Below are 27,891 nucleotides of genomic sequence, written 5' to 3' on the forward strand. Positions count from 1 at the left end.
TCGGGAAAAAACTGTGGACTCCAGCAGCTCAGGACAGGAGCGGTTGGAGGTCAGTGGGAGAGGCTTTCGTCCTGCAGCGGACCTGAGTAGGCTGACGATGATGAAGTGGGCTGAATTTTAACGTTGGGACGCTCATGTTCGAACTATTGCCACGCTCGTGTGCAGGCACCCTAACTCGTCTGAACCCGTACGACTTATTATTTCTTCCCTTTCTAACTAACGCCAGCTTGCTAGTTTGCTAGTTTTGATGTTGTGCTCGTTCCTCTATCATATGCCTGCACTCAGAAATGTTGACTTCGTCCTATGCAAACTTAAAAAAAAACATTGTTTGTGAATTCCAAAAATTTCGCCGTTATATTTTACCGCTTACATCGAGTGCGCACTGCTTTGCAATAAATTGTTTCGGGTTTGTTTGATTGATTGATTGATTGATTGATTGATTGATTGATTGATTGATTGATTGATTGATTGATTGATTGATTAATTGATTGATTGATTGTATATTTGATTGATTGATTGATTGATTGATTGATTGATTGATTGATTGATTGATTGATTGATTGATTGATTGATTGATTGATTGATTGATTGATTGATTGATTGATTGATTGATTCATTGATTGATTGATTGATTGAAAGGTTTACGCGCCATCGCAACGCAGGCGATGAGGTGCGCTGTAGTAGAGGGCTCCGGATTAATTTTCACCACCTAGGGATGTTTCCGTGAGCCTAAATGTCGTACACACTGGCGTTTTTGCTTTTTCCTCCATCAGAAAAGCGGCCGTCGCAGCCAGGAATCGAACCCACGACCTCGTTCTCAGCAGCACCACGCCTTAGCCACTGAGCCACCGCAGCGGGTTTTTCGGGTTTGAAGGAAATTTTCACAAATTCGTCCATGGTGGTTCAGCACTCCCACCATAATTAATACGTACGTACTTAACTAGATAAGTTCAGGAGACATCAGACACAAGCTTAAACAGGCTTTACCGAGGACACCCAAGGAGGGACTTGCAATACACTTGTTCGGACGACTATATTTCACTGTAGCAGCTGGCATACTCTAATGACATTTGGTTCGCAGTAGTTAATGCAAGTCAACACGATCAATGTTGTCAATCCTTTGAATGCGCGGCAGATCATATTTAAAGTTCCTTCATTGCATTATCTGCCTCAAAACTGCCGCTAAGAAAAACGTAAGCTTTCAGCAAAGTGAATTGTAGCTTTTTTTGCACCGCTTCCACAAATTTAGCAAATTTAAGCCTCCTCAGTTTTCCCGCATTCCTAATACACGAAAGGATAAAATGAAAAAAACCAATGAAATAGTTTTTGGCTTTCGACACGTTCAAAAACCCTGCTTTCCCGCTCTACCTCCACTGTCGTTTCCCGCAGCCAGCCACACTTGAAACCTAAGTTAAAACTTTTACAATTCCTTTGATTTGGAGTGTCCAGGCCACGCTGGAATCCTTAAAAGTAAATTGGGAATTTGTTTCCTTTTTCATATATGGCACCTTTGTTGTAGTTTTTATGCTTTTTAGACTGCTGCATTCTGTGAAAATATGATGACCAATATTCACGGCCGTGCTGGTTACAATAATGCCAACAAAATTGAGATCCTCCTCAATCCATTCATGCGATCGATTTTCAAGCCAGAGTTAACCACTTTCTAACGCATCCTTTCGACACGTGACAATTTTCGGTACTTTGGGCCCCTTTATTGCCGCCAAGCAAGGAGTTTGTAATACAAGCTCGCACAATTATCTATAAGATTATCAGCAATTATTACCGTTCCTGTGCAAGTGGGCCAATATATATTAGGAACGATTTTACCTTAACAATGACGGACGCTGGTGGCGGATTGTCTATCTTGGAGAAGGCAATGAACTTGTCCATGCAATTTCGACTGAAGTACTGCACTGCTCGTCCAAGGCGGTTTGCATAGTAGATGGCTGAAAGGGAGTTTTAAACAAAGCAAGGATTATTGAAGTTTATTTTTACGCTATTTTAGTTACCAGTCAACAGTGTTCATTCGTTTCCAGCTTGTGCGATTTGGGAACAAAGTATTTCAAAAGAATAACGGTGTACCTCCAACCCAACACAAGAACAAAAAGTACAAAAACGTGCATCTACTTTGTTAGATTTCAGGATTTGACACCAGAACTAGTTTTTGATGTCATATGAGAAACTGCTGCGAAGTACAATTTTTTCTTTGAAAAATAAACAGTGCGAATAACGGGGGCCAGGCAAAAATACCTTGAGCGCTCGTATTTCTTGTTTATTCTCCTTGTCCCATGGTTCCCGCTGCTTTTTTTTTCATTCCGGGCAAACAACCCGTTAAAATACAGGTGTCTAACCACCGTAGGCTTCCTCACGGTATGACGATCCTTCACCGCACACTATTCCGCGAAAACCTTTTGCAAGTGCCTCGGCGGTGTAGTTTCACTAAAGCAAGGAGCTGAAACCACAACATTTCAATGTATCAGCGGCTGTGGCTTGTGGAAAAAACTAGTGGTACATTACCAACAAGAATATGGCGGTTTCTGCAGACATCACGACATGCATCGATGGATGTGTTGCAACACCTTTTACGCTTGTTGGAACTAGATACGAGGCGCATAGTGAAGCACATTTGCGAAAAATTCGATCAACCGTGCTCAATAACCTCTCGGAGTTTATAAGTAAGCACATATTCGGCTGACCGCATTCTAAAAGATGGCGGCAATCCGGGTGGTTTTAACCTTCATCATTTGGAATATTTTGTCTGCTTCTGTGAGAGCTCCACTTCCACAGCGTAGTTAGGTTTCTAAAACCGAGTTGTAATTCTACTTCTGCAACGCTCCCTGGTGGAATGTTGAAGCACCCTACAATACACAATGCTGAAGGCGCCGCCATACCACTGGTGACCTACGTCCGCATGTAGCAATGTGCGCCCCTTTTTTCCGGCCTCTTCTGGTTTGTCAGTGCCTTGAAATCGAATTTATGGCCGCATAAATTCACAAAGCTCAACCAGAAATTTAAATATGTGTGCTAATATAGCCCATTCAGGTTTACAGGCTTAAAAAATCAAAGCCCCTTTGATCTAACGACAAATATAGTTCAAACGCCAAGATTTATCTGTGCGAGAACATGTAAGTGCGCGTTTGTGATTGATTTGTTAAAATTACAGTTATTTCGAAGTTTAGGCAGATTGGAGAATTAGGGCCGTACCCAGAGGGGGGGTTTGGGGGTTCGAGCCCCTTCCGAAATCTTTTCCGCGCAGCACGTAAACAATACTTACTGTTGCTTTCAGCAAAACTACCCCCTTCCCAAAATTCATAAACCCCCCGCCCCCGAAAAAAATTTCTGGGTACGGCCCTGGAATCAGTACATGCTTAGAAAGTCTAAACTGTTTCGACCATGTCAGCATAGCGTATCGGTTAGACGTGGGTTCTATCAAACGAGGGAATAAGGTCTGGTTCCGACCACCGGAATTACAAAAGGTGAACTGATTCGACCGCGTCGGGATGGCGTAATTGGATAGACATCAATTTTATAACGCCATGTACCCGGGTTCGATTCTTACCACGCAAGCGTTTTTTTTTCTTTACCATGATTATCTCCATGTGACCTCTCATTGTGTAAAGTTCGCTTTCGTGCAGCGTGTATTAGTTACCACACCACCATCTGCGAGACCAGGAAAGCGTCGCTTCTTTACCATACGAAATCTAACGATCACAACCACTGGTTCTTTTAGGAAGCCCACTTCCACAAATTCAGACATGACGAATGGTGGCTGTTACTTTGTTCCATGTTAGGGAGCACCCTGTTTCACCGTGGTAGGGACACTTTTCTTGGTGCAAGTTTCTGTCAGCTTTGAGGCGAAAAGAGCACCGGTTGAATTTAAGTTCACTCTGCTCTTTTCGGTCTAAGTTAGGTCTAAAAACATGGTTTCTTTCAACTAGCGGTAGTAGTCGGCGATGCCTCGGTGGGCCACTATCAATCAATTAATCAATCATTCAATCAATCCAATCAATCAATCAATCAATCGGTCAATCGATCATTCGGTTTGTTTCCGAAAAATACATCTGGAGGGTTCCATGGGCTAAAAGCAGACTTAACCGCTCGACTATAACAATGGCACTAATGGATATACACACCATAATTAGAATGCGCCCATAAAACTGGAAGCGTTCGAACTAGGTTCATCTAGGCGTTGACATCACTTGTTACACCTTTCGGCTCGTAAGGCCTGTAATTCGAAAGGAATTCTTTTCGTCCTTCGACCTGCTTCGCAGGGTGAAATCTTTAAATCTCATTCAGTGCATTCCTATTAGTAACGTTGATCAGCAACAACCGGTGGGACATGTTACTCAATAAGGTAGATATTGGGGAGTTTCTAAAAAAAACCCAGTTTGCTCCGAAATGCAGATTCACAACATCAGTGTGGGTCAGGGCAAAACCACAAAACTTCTTTTTTAGAGACTCTAATGGGTAAAACAGCAAAAAGCACTCACACATTTTCCGGGGTGAGTTAAACACACAGAAATATTGCAGTCAGTTGAGAAGTAATTTGAACCGAAAAAAAGCCATATGCGCCGTGATCGGAAGAGTCTCTCACTTTAATCCAGTGGTTTAGGGCTGGGCTAAAATGCGTTGCCTGAGCGCTGTGAAAACGCGGACCATGGTAATAGATCCTCTTTCAGATAGTTTTGTTAACAAACAAGTAAAAAAAAAGTGCTGAACGAACAGCAACCTCTCACACCTCATGATCGGGTCTGCGTGCTAGGATAAGTAGTGGGGAGGAAAAATGTGTTTCTCGTGGGGTACCAATTTCTAAATGGTATATGTCATAAAATAATTTTAAGAAAGGTATGCTTTTGTGACATTCAAGTGATTGAAATTTCCCATTTTTAAGCTGGCCTTCCTACTAAGGCCCACCTTGATAACCCATTATCCTTATACCTACCCGGATGCTAGTCGTTCCACCTTCTCTTGTTCAGTTTTTTCAAGCGGAGTTAGGAGGTCCCTAGCTGGGTATGCATATAAGTAAGGCCCGCTTATATAGAACGGCGTGAGAATTGTAAAATAGTTCGATATAGCAAAAATTCGATATAGAAAGTGAAGCAAAGAAAACTTACATTAGAGCAATCTTGCCGGGGGAGTCACGAGCTAACGCTAAGCTCTTACCACCCTGCAGTTGATATTGATACGACACTTTCTCGGAAAGCAAACAAGCATTTATTGGGGCTAAAGAACTGCGTGAGTGTAGCCTGCTTCTTGGAGCGCAACGCGTTGCTGGTGACTGCTTGCTCCACGGTATCTAAGCAGTGGACGAGCACAAGACCGCTGCCCTCAACGCACTGCAGTATCGGCTAGCAGGAGTGTCAAAAAAGTTGTTTCTCTCTGTCTCTTTCTCTCCAGAGCGGAGGCAAGCATAGATACAAACGAATAACGGCGAACCCACCGAACCGAGAAAGTGCGGGCAGCGGGTCACGCGGACTTGAAGTTCGGTGACACCGCAGCACGCAGCGCCCAATGTGGCGCTTCCGGCTCCAACGGCGTGCATGCGTCGAGCTGGTCCACTCTGCGACGGCCGGTTTGGACGTGCCAGAGATCTCGCGGGAGTCGCAAGCTACACCCCCGCCACCGCTGCGCGCCGATATATTGCAGGAAAGTCTGCCGCATGCTTAAGGCGAGCGAAAAATCCCACGCGAGAGAGTTCGATATATCCATTGTGAGCAAAATTGCCTTCGACATAAAAAGTTTTAAATGCATGCCATTTTTCCTAGAATTATACAAGGGTTCGATATAGGGAATAATTCGATATAGCCGTGTTCGATATGAGGGGGCTTTACTGTTAGGCAGAAGCTGGTTTTCTACAAGAGTTCTCTTACCAATTGAGGAAAACTTGTTTTGTTAAGGCATAGGAATACTGTTGTTCTGGAGGCTCTAAAAGCACTAGAGTCAATGTCTCTATGCCAGCAAAAAGTAGACGTTTAAATACTACCTATTTGAATAGGTTCCCAAACTTTAAGCAATATTTTTTAACTGTGCTTTTGTGGTTTTAATGCTCTTCTGTTGCAAACGTAATTCAAAGTGTGTTTTCAAGTTTAGTATTAGGTCTCAATTTCTGCATCATATTCCAATGCTGTTGGGGTTATTTAAAGGCCAACTGCACTCAAATTTCACCTCGGCCAAATTTATTTTTAATGCGTAGTAAGTACCCCCAAATAAGCTGGGACACAAGTGGTAGCCCCGTGAAACGCCTCGTTAATCAGTCAGAAGCGTCTAAAAAAGCTCCGCCGCAGACCACTCTGCACCTGCCGGCGGATCGCGTAAACAGCCATGACGCGCCTGTGACGTTCCAGCCGACGGTGGCTTTTTCCTCTGGCCAGCCACGCAGCGGGAGAACCGGTCTAGCTCTGCTGCCCCGTGCGCGCGTAGAGCTTGCGCGCAGACATTCTCCCGAACTGGTGACCGTCCGGCCGCTCACTGGACGGCTGCAACGTCACTGCAATGGCCGCGCTCTCCTCGGTTTCGGTTTCAAAATCGCCGATTTTTGCTGGCCGCTTGCGGCGTCCACGTGCGTATTTCAGCTGTTGTATTTTGCATGTTGCTTTCTTTTTAAGCAGACTATACGGAAATAGGATTTTCAAGAAGTCGAAGTTTTGAGTGCAGTTGGCCTTTAAAAACATTTCAGTGTCGTTGGGAGAACAATTTATCTTGTACAATAACCCGCGGTCATCCGCGAACAGCCGCATTCATGACGTAATGTTGCTACTGATGTCATTTATGTAAAGTAAGAAACACAAACCCCCAAAGACGGATCTTTGAGGCACCCCTGGCGTACCATCTGAGGAGTAACTGGGTGTACCGTTGATAACTGCGTCTAGTTGCCTGCCAGTATTATAATCGGAAGGCCAAGACAGAGCCTTGGGATTATTATCATTGTTATCTTATGTATCAGCGCCGGAATTCAGCTGTTCAGTGTGCACAGTGGTTTTTGCGACTCAAAATACCAACATATTTGCCATGGATGTGCTTCGGAACTTACAACGTAGACTGTTTTGGTCCCACCCAAAACGGAACTTTACTTCGAAGTTTTCATGCATTCGGAACTTCACTTCGATCCGAAGTGTTCGCTTTATCTTTTTGGGTGGTCTGCCACCCCTTGCTTACGGTAAATGATTTTTACAAACCCTCTCGTTGTTTAAAGGGACACTGAAGTGAATTTGTTAAGCTCCCGGTTTTGCTTGCACTGCATAGACTGGTTCAAATTACCACACTTTTCATCGTTTATCCGGTTGTTAATTCGGTAATTAGTTTATAAACCGGGAAAGAAGAAAACTACTATGCGCGGTCTGTGGCGGCCGCACCAACTAAAGGCTGTGACGACAGGAGGAGATGCACCTTGATTGGACGATGTCCAAGGTTAGCATTCAAACAAGTTTCGGTTTCCGTTCTATAACACAACATGCTTGACATCCGACGGCATCGTTGGGTGGACATTCTCGATACCTCAGTAATCGTCGTTCCGCGCTTCTGCCATGTTTTCGGCTGTACAATGTCTCAGATAAGCCTACCAGGAAGGCTTGGAATCGCAGAAATCACTATCCGAGGCCTACGCAGTGGATGAACGCCCTCCGCGTCACCGCAGACGCTCAAATGCAATGCGCTTATTCCGCATGTTCGGAGCTTGCCTCACTCATGCCTGTAACGTAAAAAAACTTGTTCGCACCAGGCCGAGGGTCTGCTGATTCTGGCCTGTGCCCACTACCCGCAAGTAGTCGGTGCTTGTGGCAACAGCTCGCCAACGAGAACTCGCTAGCGCGTCAGTGTCAGTCTGCGCGCGTTCGCGAACTGGCTCGCGGAGCAATGAAAGTTACGGCCCAAAAATGGTGAACTCAATTTAGAAAACATCGGCCGCAAACGAAAAAATTAACTTACCAAAAAAAAAAGCTTCTACCTCGGGGATTCAAACTTGCGACTTGCAAAACGATAATCCTGGCACTTCAGACCACTCGGTCGCGAGCCAGCGCTGCCGAGGCTGGATATTTAAGGTATATAATGTATAACCAATTTACACTTTTATTTCGTTTTAGCATTTCAAGTACCTTAGGTGACCATTTGTTGTATGCTCGTTCAGTAAGCGTCCCCCAAACTTCCACAAGCTCTCACGTCGAGCAATTGCACTTCTTAGACGGAAAAGCGTTTGCAGATGTGTGGTCGTGCTACTGACCGCTGTGCTTGTTCACCCAGCGCAAAAAAGTGCTTGCTGCTTCCTAGTTTTGCGCTGTACGGTGAAAGTTTCAGTTGATGTTATTTTCTTAGCACCTATATTGACTTCGCTTACTCTTCTGTCGCCTTCAAGTGGCCTTAGGTTTTCCTGCTAGCGTACCAGTCAGGGAAGTGTCGCATGTGCACTTGTGCAGCGCTTGTGTGGAGCGACCCGGACTCTGAGATTGATACACTGTAAAAACTAATATAAGTAAAGAAAGGCACATTCTTCCATTCACAAACATGTTGTGCCTTAGTTTAAACTGAGCGAGTGAATTGGGACGACCCGTCGGGGGCCGGCGGACTAAACGCGGGGCCGACTGACTCTGCCACAAGGTCGGCGAGCCCTGCAGTAACGCAGCCAATTGCCAGCTCATCTACGCCTGACGTTACACGAAAACGCGGCAGACAATTGGCGAGGGTGCAGAGAGGAGGACAGCATTGCCGAATTCAATTTTTCACTAAACATAAACGCGCCCACAGTGGTCGAAACATTGTCTGTAGACTCCGGACCACAATTTGCGCTAGTAACCTTGCAATGTTTGCAAATCACTTCAGTGTCCCTTTAAAAATATTTAATGCCCTCACGGATCACCCACTGGAAATCCAATTCGTCTGTGCATACATGTAAACATACAATCAAGATATGGTTCAATATCTCCTTTTGGGACAAACTTACCCACCCTTGGAACACATGCTTGCCATTCCTCAAACACTTTATGGTGTTTTCAGTTTCCTTTCGACATTTCATGGTGTTCACAAATAAGTAGATCTCAATAATTTTGTTTTGGGGGTTGTGTCATTGTTTACCTTACATGACTATTAATCTGACAGCTTCTGTACCTTATCGGGTAAATTGTTTCGTATCACTTCACGCCGCCATTCCTTCTCTGCCTTCCGTACATAGCACACAGCACGACAAAATAGAGAACGAAGTCGCCGCTGTTCGCGTCACGTAGGCTGCAATCGCGTGGAGTACTCAGGTTGCCTCCTTGAAAAAGGGCTCCCGAAAATCTCCAAAATGCATTGCCTAGCTGGAGAAGCCGTAAACATGGGCGTCTTAACGCTGTCTACTCCATCCGATACAATTCTGACCCTCTGTAAGTCAGAAAAGTTTGCTTCTTTACGTACTCTCGCACCCCCCTCAAGAAATGAATAGAACTTTTCACCAATTATACGGCGGCGAGTATACTGTTTGTCATTCGAGACCTTCAACTAGAGGACATAACCTTCTTCATCATCTGGACCCCGCGGCACAGGCCTGGGGTAGGCACATGGCGCCTACCGCCGCCCTTAAGAAGCTTGATACACCTCCACTGGCTTCCGGTGTTCAATTGGAAAACCCAGCACGACCACACTCGCAAATGTGCCCAAGAAATATCAAGGCGCAAAGACGCGGAGGAAGGCAAAATACCACTCTGGATGGTGCCCCAGGTCTGCCCAAGACGCCCACATTCTCGGGGGTAGCAACGCCTGATACGATGGGTACCAACACGGCTCAAAATCTCCGCCAGGAGTAGCCATCACGCAGTGCCCATATTGTTATCACACGTGCACTCCCACACTGTATCGTTTTATTTGCCACCGTACGCACTTCTCGGCAACTCGCGAGCCACTGTTATAACTCGGATCCTATCTCCAGACGATAAAGCACATTGCATCATATCCTAGCCAACCCTTCATCATTGGATAAAACCACGCAAGATAATCTAACCAGTCGTACATACAAACGCACGTAATAAACTGGACCGGTTCCCCTCATAACCATCATTGTGGCACCGTATTTCACGGAACCCGCGCACTAATACATGGTCTTCACGGAACCCATAAACTAGGAAATTATCACTGTCAGTGCGAGTTATTTGCGGCTTCACGAACCTTGCACTGACAGTATAAACTTGAACAGTGATATATCGGCCATCAAGAATGGAAACTCTTCGTGTTTCCATTCTTCCATACTAAGGAATTCATGCCTCTTCAGACAGTGAATCTATTTCCTCTCTCTTCCGCATTTTCTATTTGCTGCACGTTTTCCAGGACATGACTGACTCGTTCAGATGGGTCCACTCGTTCCTCAATATCAGTTGCGCCTTGAGGAAGTTTACATATTATCGCTCAGGCTCGTACTGGTATTTCTAATTACGTTGAAGGCCATACTCACTCTGCGTACTTCAAAAACAACTGAAGGTGCTCCAGGTTTTTTTTTTTCCTTTAGCTTTCCACTAACTCACTATAAGTTCTAGCTTTCCGCTGCTGCTTGCGAAATTGGTATTTTTGGTTTGTGTTCTCAATGTGACTTCCTGTCCACATCCGACTACTATATTTTCAGTCGGTTTGATTTTACCATGACTAATTCCATTCGATAAGGCAGCATCTTACCATGTGCTTCCCTTTATCACCGGGGTCGCCGTTCCCATCGTCTTCAGTCCTTTGAGAAAGCCACTGGTGTCCGCTTACAGCACCACAATACCGCGTTTTCTTGTTCGAAGCTTCACATAATCGTATTACGCTGCACAATTCCCGGAAGACATCTGCCACTGTTTTCAAATTTACCATTTAGACTAGTTATTATCTATCGTGCCACTCGTTCTAACTCTCAGCAGCAATGAATTGCTAAAATGGTGTGCGCACTGCTTTGCATATCCGGGACGGTCCAAAGTCCAGACGTCTATCACCAAATTTCAGTTCATTGCCTCGAAATTTGTTATCCGTGTGATAACTACCAGTGAAGCTCTCCTTTGTTTCCCCAGACAACAGCCTTAAGGCCTGTGCTATTACTACAGTGATTCTAACATCAATAGGCCCGGCTATTTGCTCTCTTTGGCGTCTTTACTGCATGAATTGCCCTTACCATGCGTTAGCACGGTATTACCATGGTACATGGTAATGCACTGGCGCCATTACCATGCACCCAATAACGGTGACACGAGTTTTACTTTTAGCGTGTTACATTACTGGTGAATGCAGTGATCTTCACATGGGAGGAAGGACAACATCAAATTAGCCGGACTGGCACTACCCTATGTGCGCTGGAGGGGTAGAGGTCGAGTGGAAGATAGACAGCGCCTTAATTTAATTGCGAAAAGGGGAGAGTTTTTTTTTCGATTCTTGCAGCTCTCATTTTAACCGGTAAAAAATACTAATGATTCCATCGTGAACGCCCATTACGGCTTCAAATTGGAATACTTAACATAAAATTGATTCCTAGCGGTCTTTGAAAGTCGTTTTTTAAGGTAGAACAGTTGAAGCATCCTTTACTCAGAAGGAAATTCTATTTTGCACAAAGCAGTGAACTTTATAAAGACGCGACTTTTGTGCAATTACTTTTGTTCGAGCCCCTCAACCTAGCGGACTGTTGCAAGGCGCCCATGAGCACTGCTTTTACAAGTGTCCACAGCACTTCGCTCGCACCAGTCATGTTTATTTAAACACTCTAATTAGAGAAGGATAAATTGTAGAAGGATGAAACAAACGTTGAAAGGTGGGTAATCAACGTTCAACAATGAACTTTACCACCCTATATATCACGGAGCCTGATTTGCGAAAGATGCATCATTGCTGCAATGCTGTAATACACACTGTAGCAGACAGGTCATAGAAGAAGATGTTTCCACAGCATAAAGATTTTTTTTGTATTCTGTAGCAACAAACGCCAGTAAACAACAAAAACAGAACAGCATCATACCTTCTTTTTGGTCGATCTTGCAAGCACAACCCGCCAAAAAGTTGCAGAAAAGACTGAAGGCAGAAAATTGCAAGTTCATTTTTTTTCGGAACGTCTGAATGTCCACTCACTTTTAAGTGGCTGTGGTGCTCTGTCAGAAATTTAGCTCCCGTATAATGGTCCTCGTTTGAGCAGGAAGTAACGCAGGAACGCTGTTCAAACGTAGAACTTTAAAAAAAAGACAGCACTGGCGTCGCCACTGCATCCATCACTGGCTTTGGTGTTTGCCGCAATAGGAGCCACGGTGGCTCTGTTTGGAAAATCAATTGGAGCAGGAGCAGAAAGGTAGGCGCAGTAGGCAGCCTTCCTTGTGTAATTTTATTTTTGGCCCCAATAAAAGCCGCAATGGAATCCACGGCCGTTTGGCGTAGATCGACCTCAAGTAGATAATATTTTACAAATTGCCAAGTAACATTTCACCTACGACACTGACATCCCAGAACAAATTGCTACAGAGCTGCAGTTGCAGAAACCTTCATACAGCAAAGACAGCAAGTTCCCCCAGAAATATTATCTTGTACTGGTTCTAAGCACACTCCAAACTTTACGGGACAACTCCGCCGACAGTTCCGCTGGGCCAAATTTAATTGGAACGTCCAGTAGTCCAGTACGTACTTCTAAATCACCTGAGACATGGCTGGTAGTCCTGCGAAATGAGCCGGGCATCTCACTTTTCTGCAAATGTAGTTAAAAGACTGCCCTTGCCCCGTAAAGGCCTTTCTCCTCTCTCTGCCCACCTCTCACTCTCTTCCCCCCTTCTCTCGCTCCTCCCACGACAAACGGGGTGTAGTTTTGCTTGCTGAAGAAAACTCTATTCTCTCGTGGCCCACTAATTCTGCGACATCTATTAGAACCATTGGGTATTGCTGTTATTGTACTCAGCAACGAGGTCTAGGCTGCGGTGAAAGCTTTATAATATTTCTTGGTCAAAGTACAGCATTCAGCACTCACTTCTTTATTTGCTATCTCAAAGGTAAAGCATGCGTCAATTTTCAATGAGAATAAAACTTCCTAGTAAAAGTTGTCGTTTGACATTTTACCTCAAATATGTCAAGCGTTTTCCTTTTGCTGAAAAATGCCGCTTAGTATGAAGTATGGTACCAGATTTATAGGTTTGTAAAGGATTTGTATATAGACGTCTTGTCGAAGAATTCTCAACTTTATCTAGGTGACAGGAATCGAAGGACAGACAGACAGACAGACAGACAGACAGACAGACAGACAGACAGACAGACAGACAGACAGACAGACAGACAGACAGACAGGCAGGCAGGCAGGCAGGCAGGCAGGCAGGTAGGCAGGCAGGCAGGCAGGCAGGCAGGCCAAATTTTTAAGGTTTAAGTAGCCCAAGCCTACCATCGTAAATAGCCTTGTAGCAGGCGCTGCTGCCTCTGCCGGCGGATCGAGCAAGCAGGCACAAAACGGAATTGACATGCCGCTGAACCGGGGGCTTGGCCGGCTGGTTGCTGGGCGGCTGGAGAGGCGGTGGAACTTCGCTCAGTGGGCTTCTCTCAGGACTTCCGCGCGCTGACGAGGAGGTTACCCGCAGGCTTGCGCCTTAGCTGGGGGCTGCCCGGCTGCTCAGTTGCTGGCTGCGACGTCATTTTAGTCTGGCGGTAATGGCTGCGCTCGTCTCAGTCTCAGTTTCAAAATCGCCACTTTTTTCTGATCGGTGGCGTCGGGAATGAGTGCATTTAAGCTGTTACATTTCCTTACACTGCAGTTTTTTAAGCAGACGATAAGGAAACGGGGCTTTTAAGAAGTCGAAATTTTTAGTGCAGTGCTTTTACAGAGCAGTTATCGCATGAGGAGCAAACGGGTATTTCACCAAAAAGTTTATTTTTCGGCCGTTATTTTGTGTTTTGAAAGCAGTTACACGTGAAGTCTCAATCCTCACCTTCGTTCTTTCCCGGGGGGCGTACTCTAGTTCTTCCACCCCTTCATCCCTTCCGTAGTATTAACTCGGTACTGTCCTTCACAAGGCCTTAAATCAGGCGATGGGGGCCCAATAAACATTTCCAATACTACACTATTGCCACTGCGTGCCTGTAACACCGTTCGCGAGACCTGTGAAGGCCACGTTTCCCGCCAGCGAGCACGACTCTCAAAAATCTCCGCTAGTTGAACCCTCCTCCACTGTCTTGTCCTTCGAGCGAACATCACTAAAGTTCCCGCCATCAGACGCCCTTTCGCATTACCTTCAATTCTTTTTAAATACCTGAGTTACCTTCATTCATTTGCAAATAGCCGAAATATTCCCACACACTTTTTACAACTCCTGAAGCAACATTTATAGGTCTGAAGCAACATTTATAGAAGTAGACGACGTCGCTCACAAATCTGAAGTGGCTCGAATATTTTCATTTTTTAGGTTCCCACACGTATGCCGATAACACCTCACCAAACACTCCCTCTGGACAAGCTGTAAACAACTTTGGTTAGACGATGTATTTTTGTTTACGCACCTGCTAAGTAACGTTGCGGTTTCTTGTGAACAATAATCTTCCACGACATTTTGGCTATGATGGACAGCCGTGTGACAAGAGTTTTTCGCACTGAGAAAGGTGGAGCGCCGGTTATACATTAATACTTTAATTAAACACTTCTCTACAGATATACCGAGAGTCATTTAAACTTCCTAAGGCATGACTTTTTGAAAATGATTCCTTTAGGATGTAACCGTCACTTCATTTCTTTTGTTTATGTAATGAGTTAGTACGTTTTCTTTCTGTCATCACCGTCTCTTCTTTGTATGTGTTTTACTTATGTACATTTTTATATGCTCTCCAGAAACCACTTTTTCATCTCGTGATCTCCAGTATCTTCAAAAGCTTTTGATAATGTACTCTTACCACCAGATCCATTACTTCTTTCTATTCAGAGAAAACTGTGATCCTATTCTTGATATAATACGTAAATTTCTGAGATATCTAGTTTCTGTGAATGCGGTTTATAATTGTTAAGAAACCGCCGAAATTTTAATTCTTCAGTTGGTTTACGGTTATGTACACTGTCGCTTCTGCGGTCAAATATTATGTCGGCAAACACCTCCTATACGACCAAGTTTATTGATGGGTCGGTCACTGTAAGCGCTTAAGAAGAGACTTCGTTGTAAAGTACAATTGTTTTTCGTTTTGGATTCTACGGGTAATGTTAGAGTACCGGAATATTCAACGAACAATTTTTCCACCTCCACAGAGAATGTTGCTTTAATGTTTCATAATTGCGCCTTTATTCTGTCGTCACCCATCATTCGTCTTGCCATCTTCTTCGCAAAGTTTTCTTCTTGATTCGTAGTAACTTCTACAACCTCGAATGGCAACTGTTCGTGAGTCAAAGCTTACGTGCAATACGCTGCTGAACCAACAATCTGCTCAGGTCATTATTTAACTTTCCCTTCCTCCCCATGCTTATCCTGCACTTGCAACTTTTCTCTCGTATGCATACATTTTGCATTAGCCCGTACAAAGTTCCTTCTTTTTTACAGCCACACCTCCTCCTATATTTCCTTGTATCTCAATTTTTGCTCTATTGCAGCCGTTATCGTTCTCAACATGACCTCTGGGTCGGAGTTCGACAACGGTAACCGTTGTTGTTGTCCTCCTTGCCAGATACTTTCACGTTTCTGCGCATGTCACTCATGTCAATTACACCCTCCGTTATCTTAGAGAGCTGACTAGTGCTCTTCGTATTTTTTTGTTCATCTTACAGCCACTGCTGATTCTTTATTTATATCACATTGCAGTTCGTTTCGCCTACGCTGTCCGTGTCCTCTTCGGGTAGGCAGGTGATGTTGTGCAGCGTGCGTCTATATTTTCGCGTCTTGTCTCACACCGACTGCAGGTTGGTTTCTTTTTCTCTACTACTCCCTCCTAAAACCTACATGAGTTTCAGTGTGCGCCACCCCGGAAGTACTTCTTTCGACCTTGCCAAGCACTTTCACATTCCTGCGTGTCGCTTTGGTTCGTCTCACCCCGTGTCTTGTAATCGCTGTGTGCTGTCATAAGCTCCGGGACATTATATTCAGGAGGTCATGTTCCTGCTGCATATTCTTGTTAAATCATTGCAGAGGGTTTTTGGCGTGTAGAAATAAAACGTTTGTAATTATCCTCGTTAGTTTCGTTGGTCTCTAGAGGGTTGCTTTACTGACGAGCGTATTGATGCGTATATCGCGGTATGGGAGCTGCACAAATGTTTTGACGGATGTAGAGGGGCACACGTTGTAGCTGTCCTTGGGGCAGTACTGAATATCCTAGGAGTTCAAGGGTGTCTCGTCTGGTAGGTGGTTGAGGCGGGAAGTTTGGGAGTGATGATAAGCTTCGGGCACTTTATCTAAGGTATTGTTTACACCCAGTAAGACCAACTAGCACGTGGGTGCTGAGAGGGCAGCATTCTGTCTGTGAAAATATCTGTTTCTCCCACCACCATATTGGGTGCCCGTTTGTGCTTCTGCTATCAGCCTTCGCCGTGTTCTGCTTCATCCTACACAGCCACAAAGTTTGTAACCGTAGCGGGACCCCGCACCAAATGTGGCGGTGGCCAAATTAACATTCCCAAATGCTATTTATATAAAAACGTTGGACACTAATTCTTGTAACTTGTTCCTAATGTGGCTACACAGCCCGTCACCATGATGCAGAGCATGTACTGAAAGTCCCATACTTTGTTGTTCGTATTTCAATGTATCTTGATGGTACATAGGGCAGACAAGGCACTGCCGTAACAGGCGGTAGTGGGAGCATGCCGCATTGCTGACGACTGGAACAGAAACCGATTTGGTGCTACACTCCAAGACTCAGTGCAAGCCAGGTGGCGGCATGCCAGAATTTTATATGACGAGCATGCTGAAGTTGTATTGCACAAAACAGGAACAAGAAAGATTTGAGGCCTATGTGATAAAGATGGGAGAGATATGCACTATAGATAACTGAATGATTAGTGTGAAGTGTGCAGCAGCTGTAATTGCTTTTCACATGTGGTCTTAAACCAGTGTCACATGAGGGTTTTGTTTACTTTGTAATCACTCTCAGAGGGAAATGAAGCTTAGCTGATGAAGCTCCTTCTTGTCTCTACCCTTCCCTTAAGCCATGCTTGACATTTGGCCTAAACTAGCCTGCGTAGCCACCTTCATTCAGTTCACTGTTTTGATGCATATTTAAGCACAAAACCCTGGGACGTGTGCCATTAATGACTCATAAGAAACCCTTGATGCCTGCCACACTCACCACTACCACTTCCACAAATTTGCAAAAAAAACAGCCAAGCATAGCCATGGCAGATTTTACCAAGCTTCCCAGTAAGCATGTCGCCTCTATCAAGAAAGATGCATCACACCTCAAATGCACTCAGACGCATACAAAAGCTAGCGATAATCTAACTCATCTGACATCACGACTTTTTAAACTACAAGGAAATAAGGCGGCCCGCACTGCTGCCCTCAAATTTACTATCCAGAGATTCGTAGGAAGCACAAAAGACCTGCCAGATTCTGTTACCGACCTCTAAGTCCACAGCCGTTGTACAGATACCTACAAACCCACACATACAACAGAACACATTACCCAACACGTGCCCCTATGAATGCCCACCCTGTAAAGGAAGGAAGGAGATAGTACAGGGAAGCATCTCAAAAAAAACTGAGCGCAAATTAACAGGGACAAGAATACATGAAGACAGCACAAGCGCAGACTCGCAACTAGTTTGTTATTGCACGCATCAAAGCCTTAAATGCCCAAGCGCCAAATCGTCATGCCCCCCATGCGTCAGTTCTCGGCGCACTCAGCCGAACATACAAAAAAAACTGCAACAAAACCACAAAGCAAACTTTGAGCCGCACGAATGGTGAAGAAACAGCAAAGACAACCGCATCCTACATGTGTTAAGACCCTCCCTCCCACCCCAACACGCATGCCCAGAAGAGACACCGAAATAGCGCTCAATGTCCATCTAAATATTCGACTTCTCGATTAAGCAGGGCGATAGACGGATGATTGATGCAATCGGAACCAGCTTTTATGATGTGGCTGGCTTCTACAATTTCTCGCATTTGCTGGTTCTTACGTCGGAAAAAGATGGCTGTGCGCTCAAACACAGGGACACAATCAGGAATGCATGCGCAGCAATGAGAATTCAAGTGACTCAGGTCAAGTTTTTCTTTTTAATAGTTATGTTCTTCAAGCCTGACATTCAGGGAAGACAGAGAGGTTAACCATCCAATCAACTGATCCCAATGCTTATCAATGATTTCAAATAAATGCATCAAACTTCCATAATGAACACCTTACGGCATTTTTAACTTTAATTCATGAAATATATGTATAAACTTATTATACACTTTTACTGAAGTGACCAGGCAGTATATTTGAAGTTGTGGGAACATTCGCAACTTAGGATACTTTGCGAATAGATTTTTATGTTCGATTTGCTGCTCTGTTTCAAATATTTGAAATTTACAAGTAGTAGAGCAACGAATGTTTGCTCTTTCGCAAGACTTGCAAACTTTAAAGCTTCACTACATGGTAACACCTTATGGGTTGCTTTTTCTGCATGACACCGAAGCCGTGCCAGAAGCCCAATGCAGAAGCCTTGCCCCAAACAAGTTTTCGCTAACAGCGGTATAAGTTAGGTCAAGTGCAACACTACGAGAGCAAAATTTATAATCTAAAAGAGGTTTCCTGTAAATATAATGGCACGAGTGAGAAATCAAGCGTCATTGCTGGCTTGTTGGGGTGGTCTCACCCGAAACTAGCATGCCCATACACCTTTCAATGATTGGGGAGAGGGGGGGGGGGCGACTGCTGCCAATAATATTAAGTATACTTAATATGGTTGGAAATAAACTTTGCGCTACAAGGACGAGACGAAAGAAGGGGACACACCACACAGCGTCCACCTCTTCTTTCGTCCCGTCCTTGTAGCGCGAAGTTTATTTCCATTATGTCAGACCAACTAGCCTGTCAGGATGCTTTAATTAATATGGTTACTGTGTTCACAGTATTTTGAGGAACCCATATTTCTCCATGCATTGTATACAATATTCGTGGTGCGCTGCTTTGCATGTCTGTTTTGTTATTTTCTCTGTTACCATAAATGTTTTGCATGTCAAGCACAAGTACCTGGACAGAGATGTGTCGATAGTTCTGACTGCCTAAGCTGTCTTTTTTGAAGTAGTTAGGTTTTATACACTATAGAAACACCAAAACAAAGACAGTGTGATTTGAAAATATTCAATTTGCAGCCAGCTTTTCCTTTTCGTATTCACAATTATTTTATTCAATTCATAGCCAAATTTACCTTCTTGCATTCAATTCACTAATGCATAGTTGATAATCGCAAACCTCTAACTGTATATTGTCACCGTCTCCTTAATAGGGTACACTGTCAGAAGATATGGAGAGTCGACTCAAGCGCGCCAACAACCCCACCGAATCTACAGGGCACAGGTGACGAAGGGGGTGGCCGTCTGATGTGCGGCTTTCGCCGACCAGAGCGGCAAGAATGAGCAAGAGCCTTGAACGAAAACAGCACAAATACTTATATTTAGACAGGCAAAATACTGCACAAGCACGAAGTAACAAATCGTTGATGACAGACAAATTAGATCGAATTCAAATGCAAGAGACAGTTCAAAATTAGGCAAAATGATACAAACAGGAGCGTTAAGATATGGATATTACGAAGCGGAGTAGTTAACTAAAAGAAAAAAACGAACAGTTCGATGCATATGAGAGACAGAGTCCCACAATATTCACCGACCGGGCCGGACGATACACCGCTCTCGGAGGCGATTCGGCTATCTGGGAAGCGTGGCTTCGTTGTAGGCCCGGCCATCCGAGACGATCACGGTGATTCGAGGCCCGGGAATACGTTGGAGTCCTCCAGGGCGCGGGTCGCCTATGGTGTGATGCACAAACTGGCAAGTGCCGTTGTCACATCACGACGACGTCCAAACGTAACTGGTTTGCTTAGGCACGGCTTCTCTTTTTATAACCGCGCCGGCGCGGAGAGAGGGGGCACAACACACAACGCGCCCGCCGCCGTCAGTGAATAACTTCCCTCTTTCTCCCTTCTAGAATCTTCGGCGCGCTTTAGCACTGGCAAGGCCTCGCGTGCCTCCTCGAGAGTGCTCGAAGCTTCGGTGTAAGCTGAGCGGTGGAGCTTTTATTTTGGTATGTTCTTGCCGGCAAGCCGGCGAGTGGTCGTGTTACCGCCTCTTCGTTCGAGAAAGTTCCAGCATTGCCTCGGGGTGAATAGAACCAAACTGAATGAATCGACGCCTTTAACACAAATTAGACGCTGTGCAAAAAAAACTGAAAAAATATACGGTATGTTTAGACGTCGTACGCTCGAGTTTGTGACATATATACAAAAGGTAAGTTGTTTTTGTACCGACAAAAAACACTCAGCTACCATTGCCATAACTGCTGGACAGAGAAAACTCACAAACAAAACCTCATCCCTGACTAATGTCAGTTTTAAGTTGTAGTGGTACTTTTGTGCTATTTGACAAGCAATAACTTATTTGCGGCAAGATTGCTGCAGACAACTACTCAGTCATGCTAAATCCAGAAGAAATGGACTTGAAAGCACTGAAGATCATAAGATCTGTTGCTAAAAGTACCAATTGAAGTACAATATATTTCTGCGGCATGTGACGGCCCACATCAAGGACATATTGGGTGAACTGTTCAGCATCTGTTGAATGCATGGAAGTATACCAGCTTGAACGTGCCCCAGAAGGGATACTTTAAAAACGGTAACTTTAGAGGGCCCACAAAATGAAAAATGCTTGGCAGCAGGGCTAAGCGCAACTAGTTAACACTTTCTCATTTACTACTTGAGGCCTGGATCTTGAGGCCTGTATGTCTATTATTAAGGCTTGGTTCCTATAGCTGGTAACAAAAACAAAACAAAAACTTTTGTCCTGTGCGCAGCCCTACCTTCCACCGGACTGCATGTCCTATTATCAGCTGGCTTAAGGTTTCAGACCTAGGAAGTGATTAGAAGACAGATTATTCAGCATGGTAGTTACTACACCTTCGCAATGGAGAACATTACCTGCCTGCCTCACGAATACGAACACACAATTATACCTTACGTCGCACAGGTTCCCTCCGTTATACTGGGACAAAAACACAAGCCTGTGGCCCACGTAGCAGTTCAGTGCGAAATAAGTTATGCGCGCAGAATCGTTTGTAGTGGCTAGCTTTGTTACGATGGGAGTGGTCATGCCCCGTCCCAGTGTCCTCGTGTGACCGGCGTTCCTGCCTCTCGTCACGGCGCGTAGGCAACGAAACGAACAGAGGCCTCAACACGGCGCCCTAATAAAACACACCGCAGAAGTTCCTCGGGAACGTACTCATCGCTGTCGCAAATCGAGGCGGCAGAACTGACGCAGAGCGCCCGTGGTGACCGTCGCAACGTACTACACGCAAATTAGGCAGCCGCACACACTCAGCGTCCCAATCACACGCTGCACACCACCCTAACTTCTCTCCAGAAGTTCTTCGAGACCGCCCTCATCACAATCGCAAGCCAAACACCTATGCACCGCTGCAACGGCAGACAAAAATCCCGACGAGAAGAGCGCAGCGAGGTAACCGCACAAAAGCTGCCATTTTTTTAACCATGACGTCACATCCGGCAAAAAGAAAAGGTCGCTTTCTTTGTTTTTTGATGTCTAGTTGGCGCATGCGCAGTAAGGCTCGTCAACCGCTCCTGAACGTTAGGTGTGAGAAAGACGAAGATTCAGCGAAAACGTAGAGAGCGGCGCGTCAGGTGAGCTCGCACTTTGAACTATTGCGGCTAAGAATCTGAGTAAATGCCACGCAATCTATGTATTTTATTGCTTATAGTTACTCTATCATACGAGCGCTTGAATTGCTGTGATTTTGGGCGTAGCTTTTTTGCGGCGGCATCTTTCCTCCGTGTGTAATTTTGACGCCACCAGGGCTCAGCGGTTGCAAATTGCGGCGCCCAATAATTTACTGCGGGCGCGGCGTTTCAGCTTGGCGGTTTCTGGTTTCCCGCAAGTGAATCCATACAAACGCCGTTGTTTTACTTGTGTCATAACACGCGGTCCAGAGGGCTTCAAGGTGCCGCTGACGAGTTGTTTGAGGAGCTCGATAATGGAAATTTGTCCGATGTCGACGGCGAATGCGATAACAAAGGCGATGGTTTGGAGCTTTATGGAGCCGCCGGAACAACAGACGAAGCGCAAATCGACAGCGAAAGTGACACCTCGTACGATGAAAGCGTATTTGGAACGGCTGGTGGATGGCAAAGGAGACCCTTTCAAACACCAAACACGGCATTCCAAGAAGACCTCGATGGAGCGCCAGCATTTGAAGATGGAATGCCATCCCTGTACCAATACTTCAGCCCGTATGTGCCCAAAAGTGTGCTTCTGATACTGTCGGATAAAACAAACACCGGTACTTTGTGCTTCAGAATGGATGCTCAGTCAGAACAGATGGGCAAGAACTTAGGCGTCTTGTCGCACTTCACGTCACAATGGGTGTTCTGCGGTATCCAAGGTTGCGACTCTACTGAAAACCAAGCGTGACATCTGCTTTCGTAGGGTTAACAGGGATGTCACGCAACCGCTTTGAGAAGCTGCGTAACAACCTTCACATTGTAGATGCCAACAAGCCCAGCACGAGTGACCGCCCTTGGAAGGTGAGACTGCTGCTGGACGCTTTTCAGCAAAGATGCACTGAACTTGTTCTAGAAAAACGCCTCTGCATCGACGAGCAGATTGTCTTCTTCAAGGTACCGGCTTGACAAAAGCAATACATCAAAAGGAAACCACACCCGTGAGGCGTGAAAATATTTATGCTGTGTGGTGAATCCGGGCTCATTTATGACTTCTTTACCTACCAAGGATCCACAACTCGCTTAGCAGAAGACCTTAAATGTAACTTTGGGATCACAGACGGTACAGTTCTCCAGCTGGCCGAGCGAATAACATCTGACGCAAGACGCCAGTAGTTTTTCGACAACTATTTCACGTCATTGCCGCTGCTTCGTGAATTGCTGAAGAAAATATTTGCTACTGGAACAGTCAGCTCGAACAGATGTGAGAAACGTCCTCTTATGAGCGAAAAAGAGCTGAAGAAGAAAGGACGTGGGTCGTCAGATTGCCTCGTCAGCACGGAGGGAAGTATTACAGTCACGAAGCGGATGAACAATCGGACGCTGACCTTGGCGTCCACGTTTGTAGCTGTGGACCATGAGGACTCCACTCGCCGTTGGAGCAAAGCAGAGAAGTGCTTTGGAGACATCAAACGACCAGGTGTATTTGGGACATACAACCACAGCATGGGTGGCGTAGACAAAGTAGATTTTCTTGTAGCTTTGTACCACACAAGCATTAGATCTAGAAAATGGCCCCTCAGGATGATTTTCCATTTTCTGAACCTGGCAGTTGTGAATGCCTGGCTTGAGTACCGCAAAGACGCAGAGAGGTGGCTTATCGTGTCCACCAAGCAGCTCTACCTACGGGACTTCACTTTGGCACTCATCGCGGCACTTTCAGATGCGGAGAGCAAGCCTGTGACCCCAAAGAGACTAAGGCCCTCAGCTTCCCCTCTGCAGCCGGCAAAGCAAGCCAGGTACACAGAAAACAGGCCCCTTCAAGACGTCAGGGTTGACCAAGTTGGGCATTGGCCCCTGCACGACGAATCAAGGGAGCAGTGATGCAAAATGGAGCAGTCCACTGGAAAAACTCGTACCTCGTGCGAAAAACGCAAGGTGCACTTATGCCTGACGAAGTCACGGAACTGCTTCAAGGTTTTTCACACGGGCAACTAAGACAATCTAGTCTTCATAACCTCCCCTCAAACTTTGTAAATAAAGAACCCGGTACGGCCATTTACAACCTGATGTCCTGTTTTGATCCCACATCGCTAACTCGGTAATTACTTCACCTACAGTATTAACACTTTAGAGGAGTGTTATTTGGCTCGTAAAAGCACTAAAAATGCACAAAAAATATGCCGTCAAAATAAAAAAATCACAGCCGAAAGGGCTAGACTGAATAAGAGATTTTTCGCAATTTGATCACCAGCATTTTAGAAGAACTCAAATCAAAGACTACCTGACCCATGGCGAAATGGGATCTCCTCATTTCCTCCGGTTGTCACTGTCTCCTTTCGTTTACTTTTCGTTTGCTTTCCTGTGCTGTTTTCAAGACAATTGAGGACACAATATCAATAAAGTGTCTATATTCCTTAACATAGCAATGTGACTGCCACCGCCGAGCATGCAAAATTGCGGGCGATTTCTCTCAAATGATGATGTTTGGATGTTCATGGCGCAAGGCCAACTGGGGCAAATAACGCCAAGAGGGCTGTTAGATAACCTAAATGAATATGCAAACACTAAAATGGGTGAGTACGAACAAAAGTAAAATCAATCAGACAATAGAGACGATTGGTGGAGAGAGCCAGGTTGTGGTATGAAATGGGGTGTAGAGATTCAACTTTTGATAAATAGTTAAAGACGTGCTTGACAGGAACGATGGGATCGTCAGACAAAAAGAGCGATGGGTGGACTGTGATATCTTATCTGTAGGTGTCTGTGCGTAGGTGTTGTGTCATGGTGTGTATATTGTTGTCTGCACGTGGAGCTAAAAGATTTCAATTGTTCAGAGCTATCATCAGCTCATGAAGTGAAAACTGGAGTTTTAAGAGGTGTTTGACTTGTTATTATCGCGTAAAATTTCTTTTCATAGAATATTTTGTCTCGTGAGAATTTTTGTGTATTGCGTAGAGCTGAACACGAGATTGAAGTGTTGCACAAATGTGTTAGCTTGGTCTTCGAGTGTGTCCCTTGTGCTGAGCAGGGACAGGATATGTTTCTGTTGTCCTTTAGGTTTACGTATTTGTGTACAGACTTCGTGTTTGTCTTTGTATCAGGTTGTGGATTCCAGAAATGCACGCCCACCCTCTGTTTTCACCTCACGGTTCACATGCTTTTCAAGTGCCTTTACCCGTTTATGGAGATGAGGTCATCTAATGTGGGCACCGGACAAAGATACCCCATCCTTTGTTCTTGGCCTCTCGCACCCACCTACAATCTTGATTTCACCATGGCTTCCTTGGGTTGAGAGGGGTACCGGAGGCCTGTGGGATGGACTTTTCGGTGGCATCGAGGATTTTCGCCATGACGAGTTGGACTGCTTCCTGCGCGTGAAGGTGTGTTATGGATGCGTTGTGTAGTTTGGATATTTCTCTAAATGTACACCAGTTTGTTCGGGCGTCATTGAACCTTTTGTGGGGAGGTGAACTGTTTAGCCATTTATCTATATATGTTAATATTGTTGGGAAGTGGCCACTACTATATGGGTCCGCCCCCACGTCCCACTCAAGAGGTGGAAAGAGAATTGCAGAACCAATAGCTAAGTCGAGGTGTGAATCAGTTTTGTGTCGTATATTATAGTATGTAGGTTGTTTCTTATTGAAAAAGCATTCTCCCGAGGATGTTAGGAATTTTTGAGTCACGCGACATCACGCATGTGGGCGCAAAGATCCCCGAAGAGAATTGTGCGTATTCAGGTCGCCTTTCAAGATGAATTGTTGACGCCGCTGAGCTACCAGCTCCTCAAAATCAGAGCTGAAACGCTGGAAGTCATGAGACATGTAAATGGAGCACAGTTATTAACGAATTAAATACTGTTCGAATGTCTACCGCCTCGAGGACAGTGTTTAAGATGATGCTTTGACATGCTAATGGTTTTCGAGCAAAGTGGCCACACAACCGGAAGAGCGTGTGCAGCCATCCATGTCCTTTCTGAATGCCATGTAACTATTGAAGAAGTTTGCTTACTTTTAAGGTGTGTTTCTTGTAGACACATTACACTAGGCTGAATAACGTGGAGTATCTCGTGAACATCGTCGGGATTTTTAAGTAGGCCTCCACTGTTACATTGGATGATTTTTTTTCTCTTCCAAATATTTAAACTGTGGAGCGAATGGATTATATCTGTGTTTTTTCTCATGGTGTTTTGGGGCAATGATTCTGTTCTCTTTGGCTTCTCTGTAGATTTGGACGCCGCAACTCGTTCCATGGGCTGCGACTCAGTCAGCAGAGGTACGACGTTCATGTCATCGTCGGATGTCCTCGGAGTACCTGATTGATTGGGCACTTTGACCACGCACCGTTTTGGCTGCACTTAACACAGGCCACCACCAACGAGGGCGTCAGGCGCGCCACCGGTGGCACAGGGAGTGAGGCGGGGGTTGGAGCCGCCACGGGTTCGTCCGTATCCACCTCCCCATGCCCTCCCTCATGCTGGCGGTCGGGGGCGCGGAAGCGGTGAGAGTGGCATCGCTCCCGACGGAGACGGTGGCCACCCCAACCGCTGCTTGCTCAGCAAGCTATGTTAGGACGGGTTGGGAGCCACAGGAAACCCGAAGGGGAGGGCGGGACTAGATCAGACTCGCTGACCTGGGTCGCCGCCGAAACCAGGAGTCGCTTCACCCCCCAGCGAGCTGCGCCGGCATACCTCTCCAGTGGAGAGAGGCAAACCTCTTTCACGACCCTAAAAAGGAGATGTTCTCAGTTACTTTGATATTAACAGTTTTCTTATCTAGTTGAAATTTTCCACGCTTAGGGAGTATGTCGGGTGTGGTTCCGGGCAGTTGGGGCAGGTGAAGTTTGTTGTATTGCACGTTTCTGTTGCGTGATCGTTCGTTCAGCACTTAATACTTGTTAGTCGACCCCTGCAGGATTTAGAACCATTCTCAAAACTCTGGCGCCTAAAACAGCGCTGTGGTAGGGATATATGGTCATATGGTGCAATTAATCAAACCTGCATTTGTGTTCTCTGAGACAGGGGAGCTGTCGAATATCTAGATTATATTTTTAATTGCTGTTCGCTTGTTTTAACGCCCAAATCCTTCAGGCCCAAAAGTAGACCGGAATCCGTTTCGTTTAACAAATCCGGCTCTGATGTCACACCCTTCCAGCTATTGAGGCTGCAGTGAGGTGTGGCCTTGATACCCATTGATACCCAGATCTGCCAAGCGGGTCTGCGTCAGGAGAGCTTTGGCTTGCTGCTGTCTTTTGACTGCAACTCAAACTTCCACGGTTCTGAGTTTGTTAGCGTCGTATGATTTTCCAAGGATGCCTTGGAGAAATTTATAAATAAGCATTGCAGAGTAGGAAGGAATTGGGTTTGATTTTTGAACAGATTCCATTATCACAAAATTGGCCGCGCATCTGCTCCTTTCGTTGCAAATGTCGTCAAAAGACGATAGTCTTTATCGACTTTTGCCAAGGAAATGCCTCGCTTCGCTTTCCCGCTCACCTCTCATGTTGTTCGTCTTGCGTCACGCTCCTCCCAAGGTAAATACGCCAAAGGTTTGCTTAAATCATTTTAAATTTCCCGCGTTCCACTGCTCCAAACTGGGTGTCTCGATGCCAACGCTGCCGTACGGCGAAGACGCGTGTGAATCGAGGCGCCCTACTTCAACGTTTATAGAACCACGTTTCCCTACTCCACGTGCGTTGCAAGCAGAACGTGAAACCTATCTAGTGGAACCTTTCGTAACTGTTGCCGGATTATTCCTTAAAATGCCGCAAGAAGCTAAAGTGGCGCGGGCGACAGCAGGCGACGGCGAAGTAAATTTTTTTTCTGGAGTTGATGAAGTATTTAATTTCGCAAAAGTCAAGCATGTTTGATTTTTTATAAAGGAACTCTGCAAATATCACTTCTGTATTAATTTGTTGTCGTATATTTGCGTAATGTCTTGTTCTTCTTCAACAATGTTGACAGGTATGAACATTACACCGGACTTAGACGGGTAGATTTAGCTGTGACTATATAACACTATTGCGCAAGCAATATTTTACTTTGGCCGGGTGGCTGAATCGAGTCACAGACAGACAGACGGACAGACATACAGACAGAC

The 27,891-nt window shown here is 45.4% G+C and overlaps 1 protein-coding gene across 1 annotated transcript in view; it reads right to left on the reverse strand.

The window, feature by feature from the left end:
- LOC144145266 (uncharacterized) overlaps positions 1 to 12,070 on the reverse strand; it is a 34,250-nt gene extending 22,180 nt beyond the window's left edge. The window contains exons 1-2 of the mRNA XM_077676809.1: positions 11,939 to 12,070; positions 1,828 to 1,946 (exon numbers count right to left, since the gene is read on the reverse strand). Coding sequence (XP_077532935.1) covers positions 1,828 to 1,946; positions 11,939 to 12,017 — 198 coding nt within the window. The 5' untranslated portion in view covers positions 12,018 to 12,070. The remainder of the gene's footprint in view (positions 1 to 1,827; positions 1,947 to 11,938) is intronic.
- Between the last annotated feature and the right edge of the window lie 15,821 nt (positions 12,071 to 27,891).

The sequence above is a fragment of the Haemaphysalis longicornis genome, unplaced genomic scaffold (assembly GCF_048455015.1).
Source record: "Haemaphysalis longicornis isolate Haplotype H1 unplaced genomic scaffold, Haemaphysalis longicornis Haplotype H1 scaffold_7, whole genome shotgun sequence".
NCBI lineage: Eukaryota > Metazoa > Arthropoda > Arachnida > Ixodida > Ixodidae > Haemaphysalis > Haemaphysalis longicornis.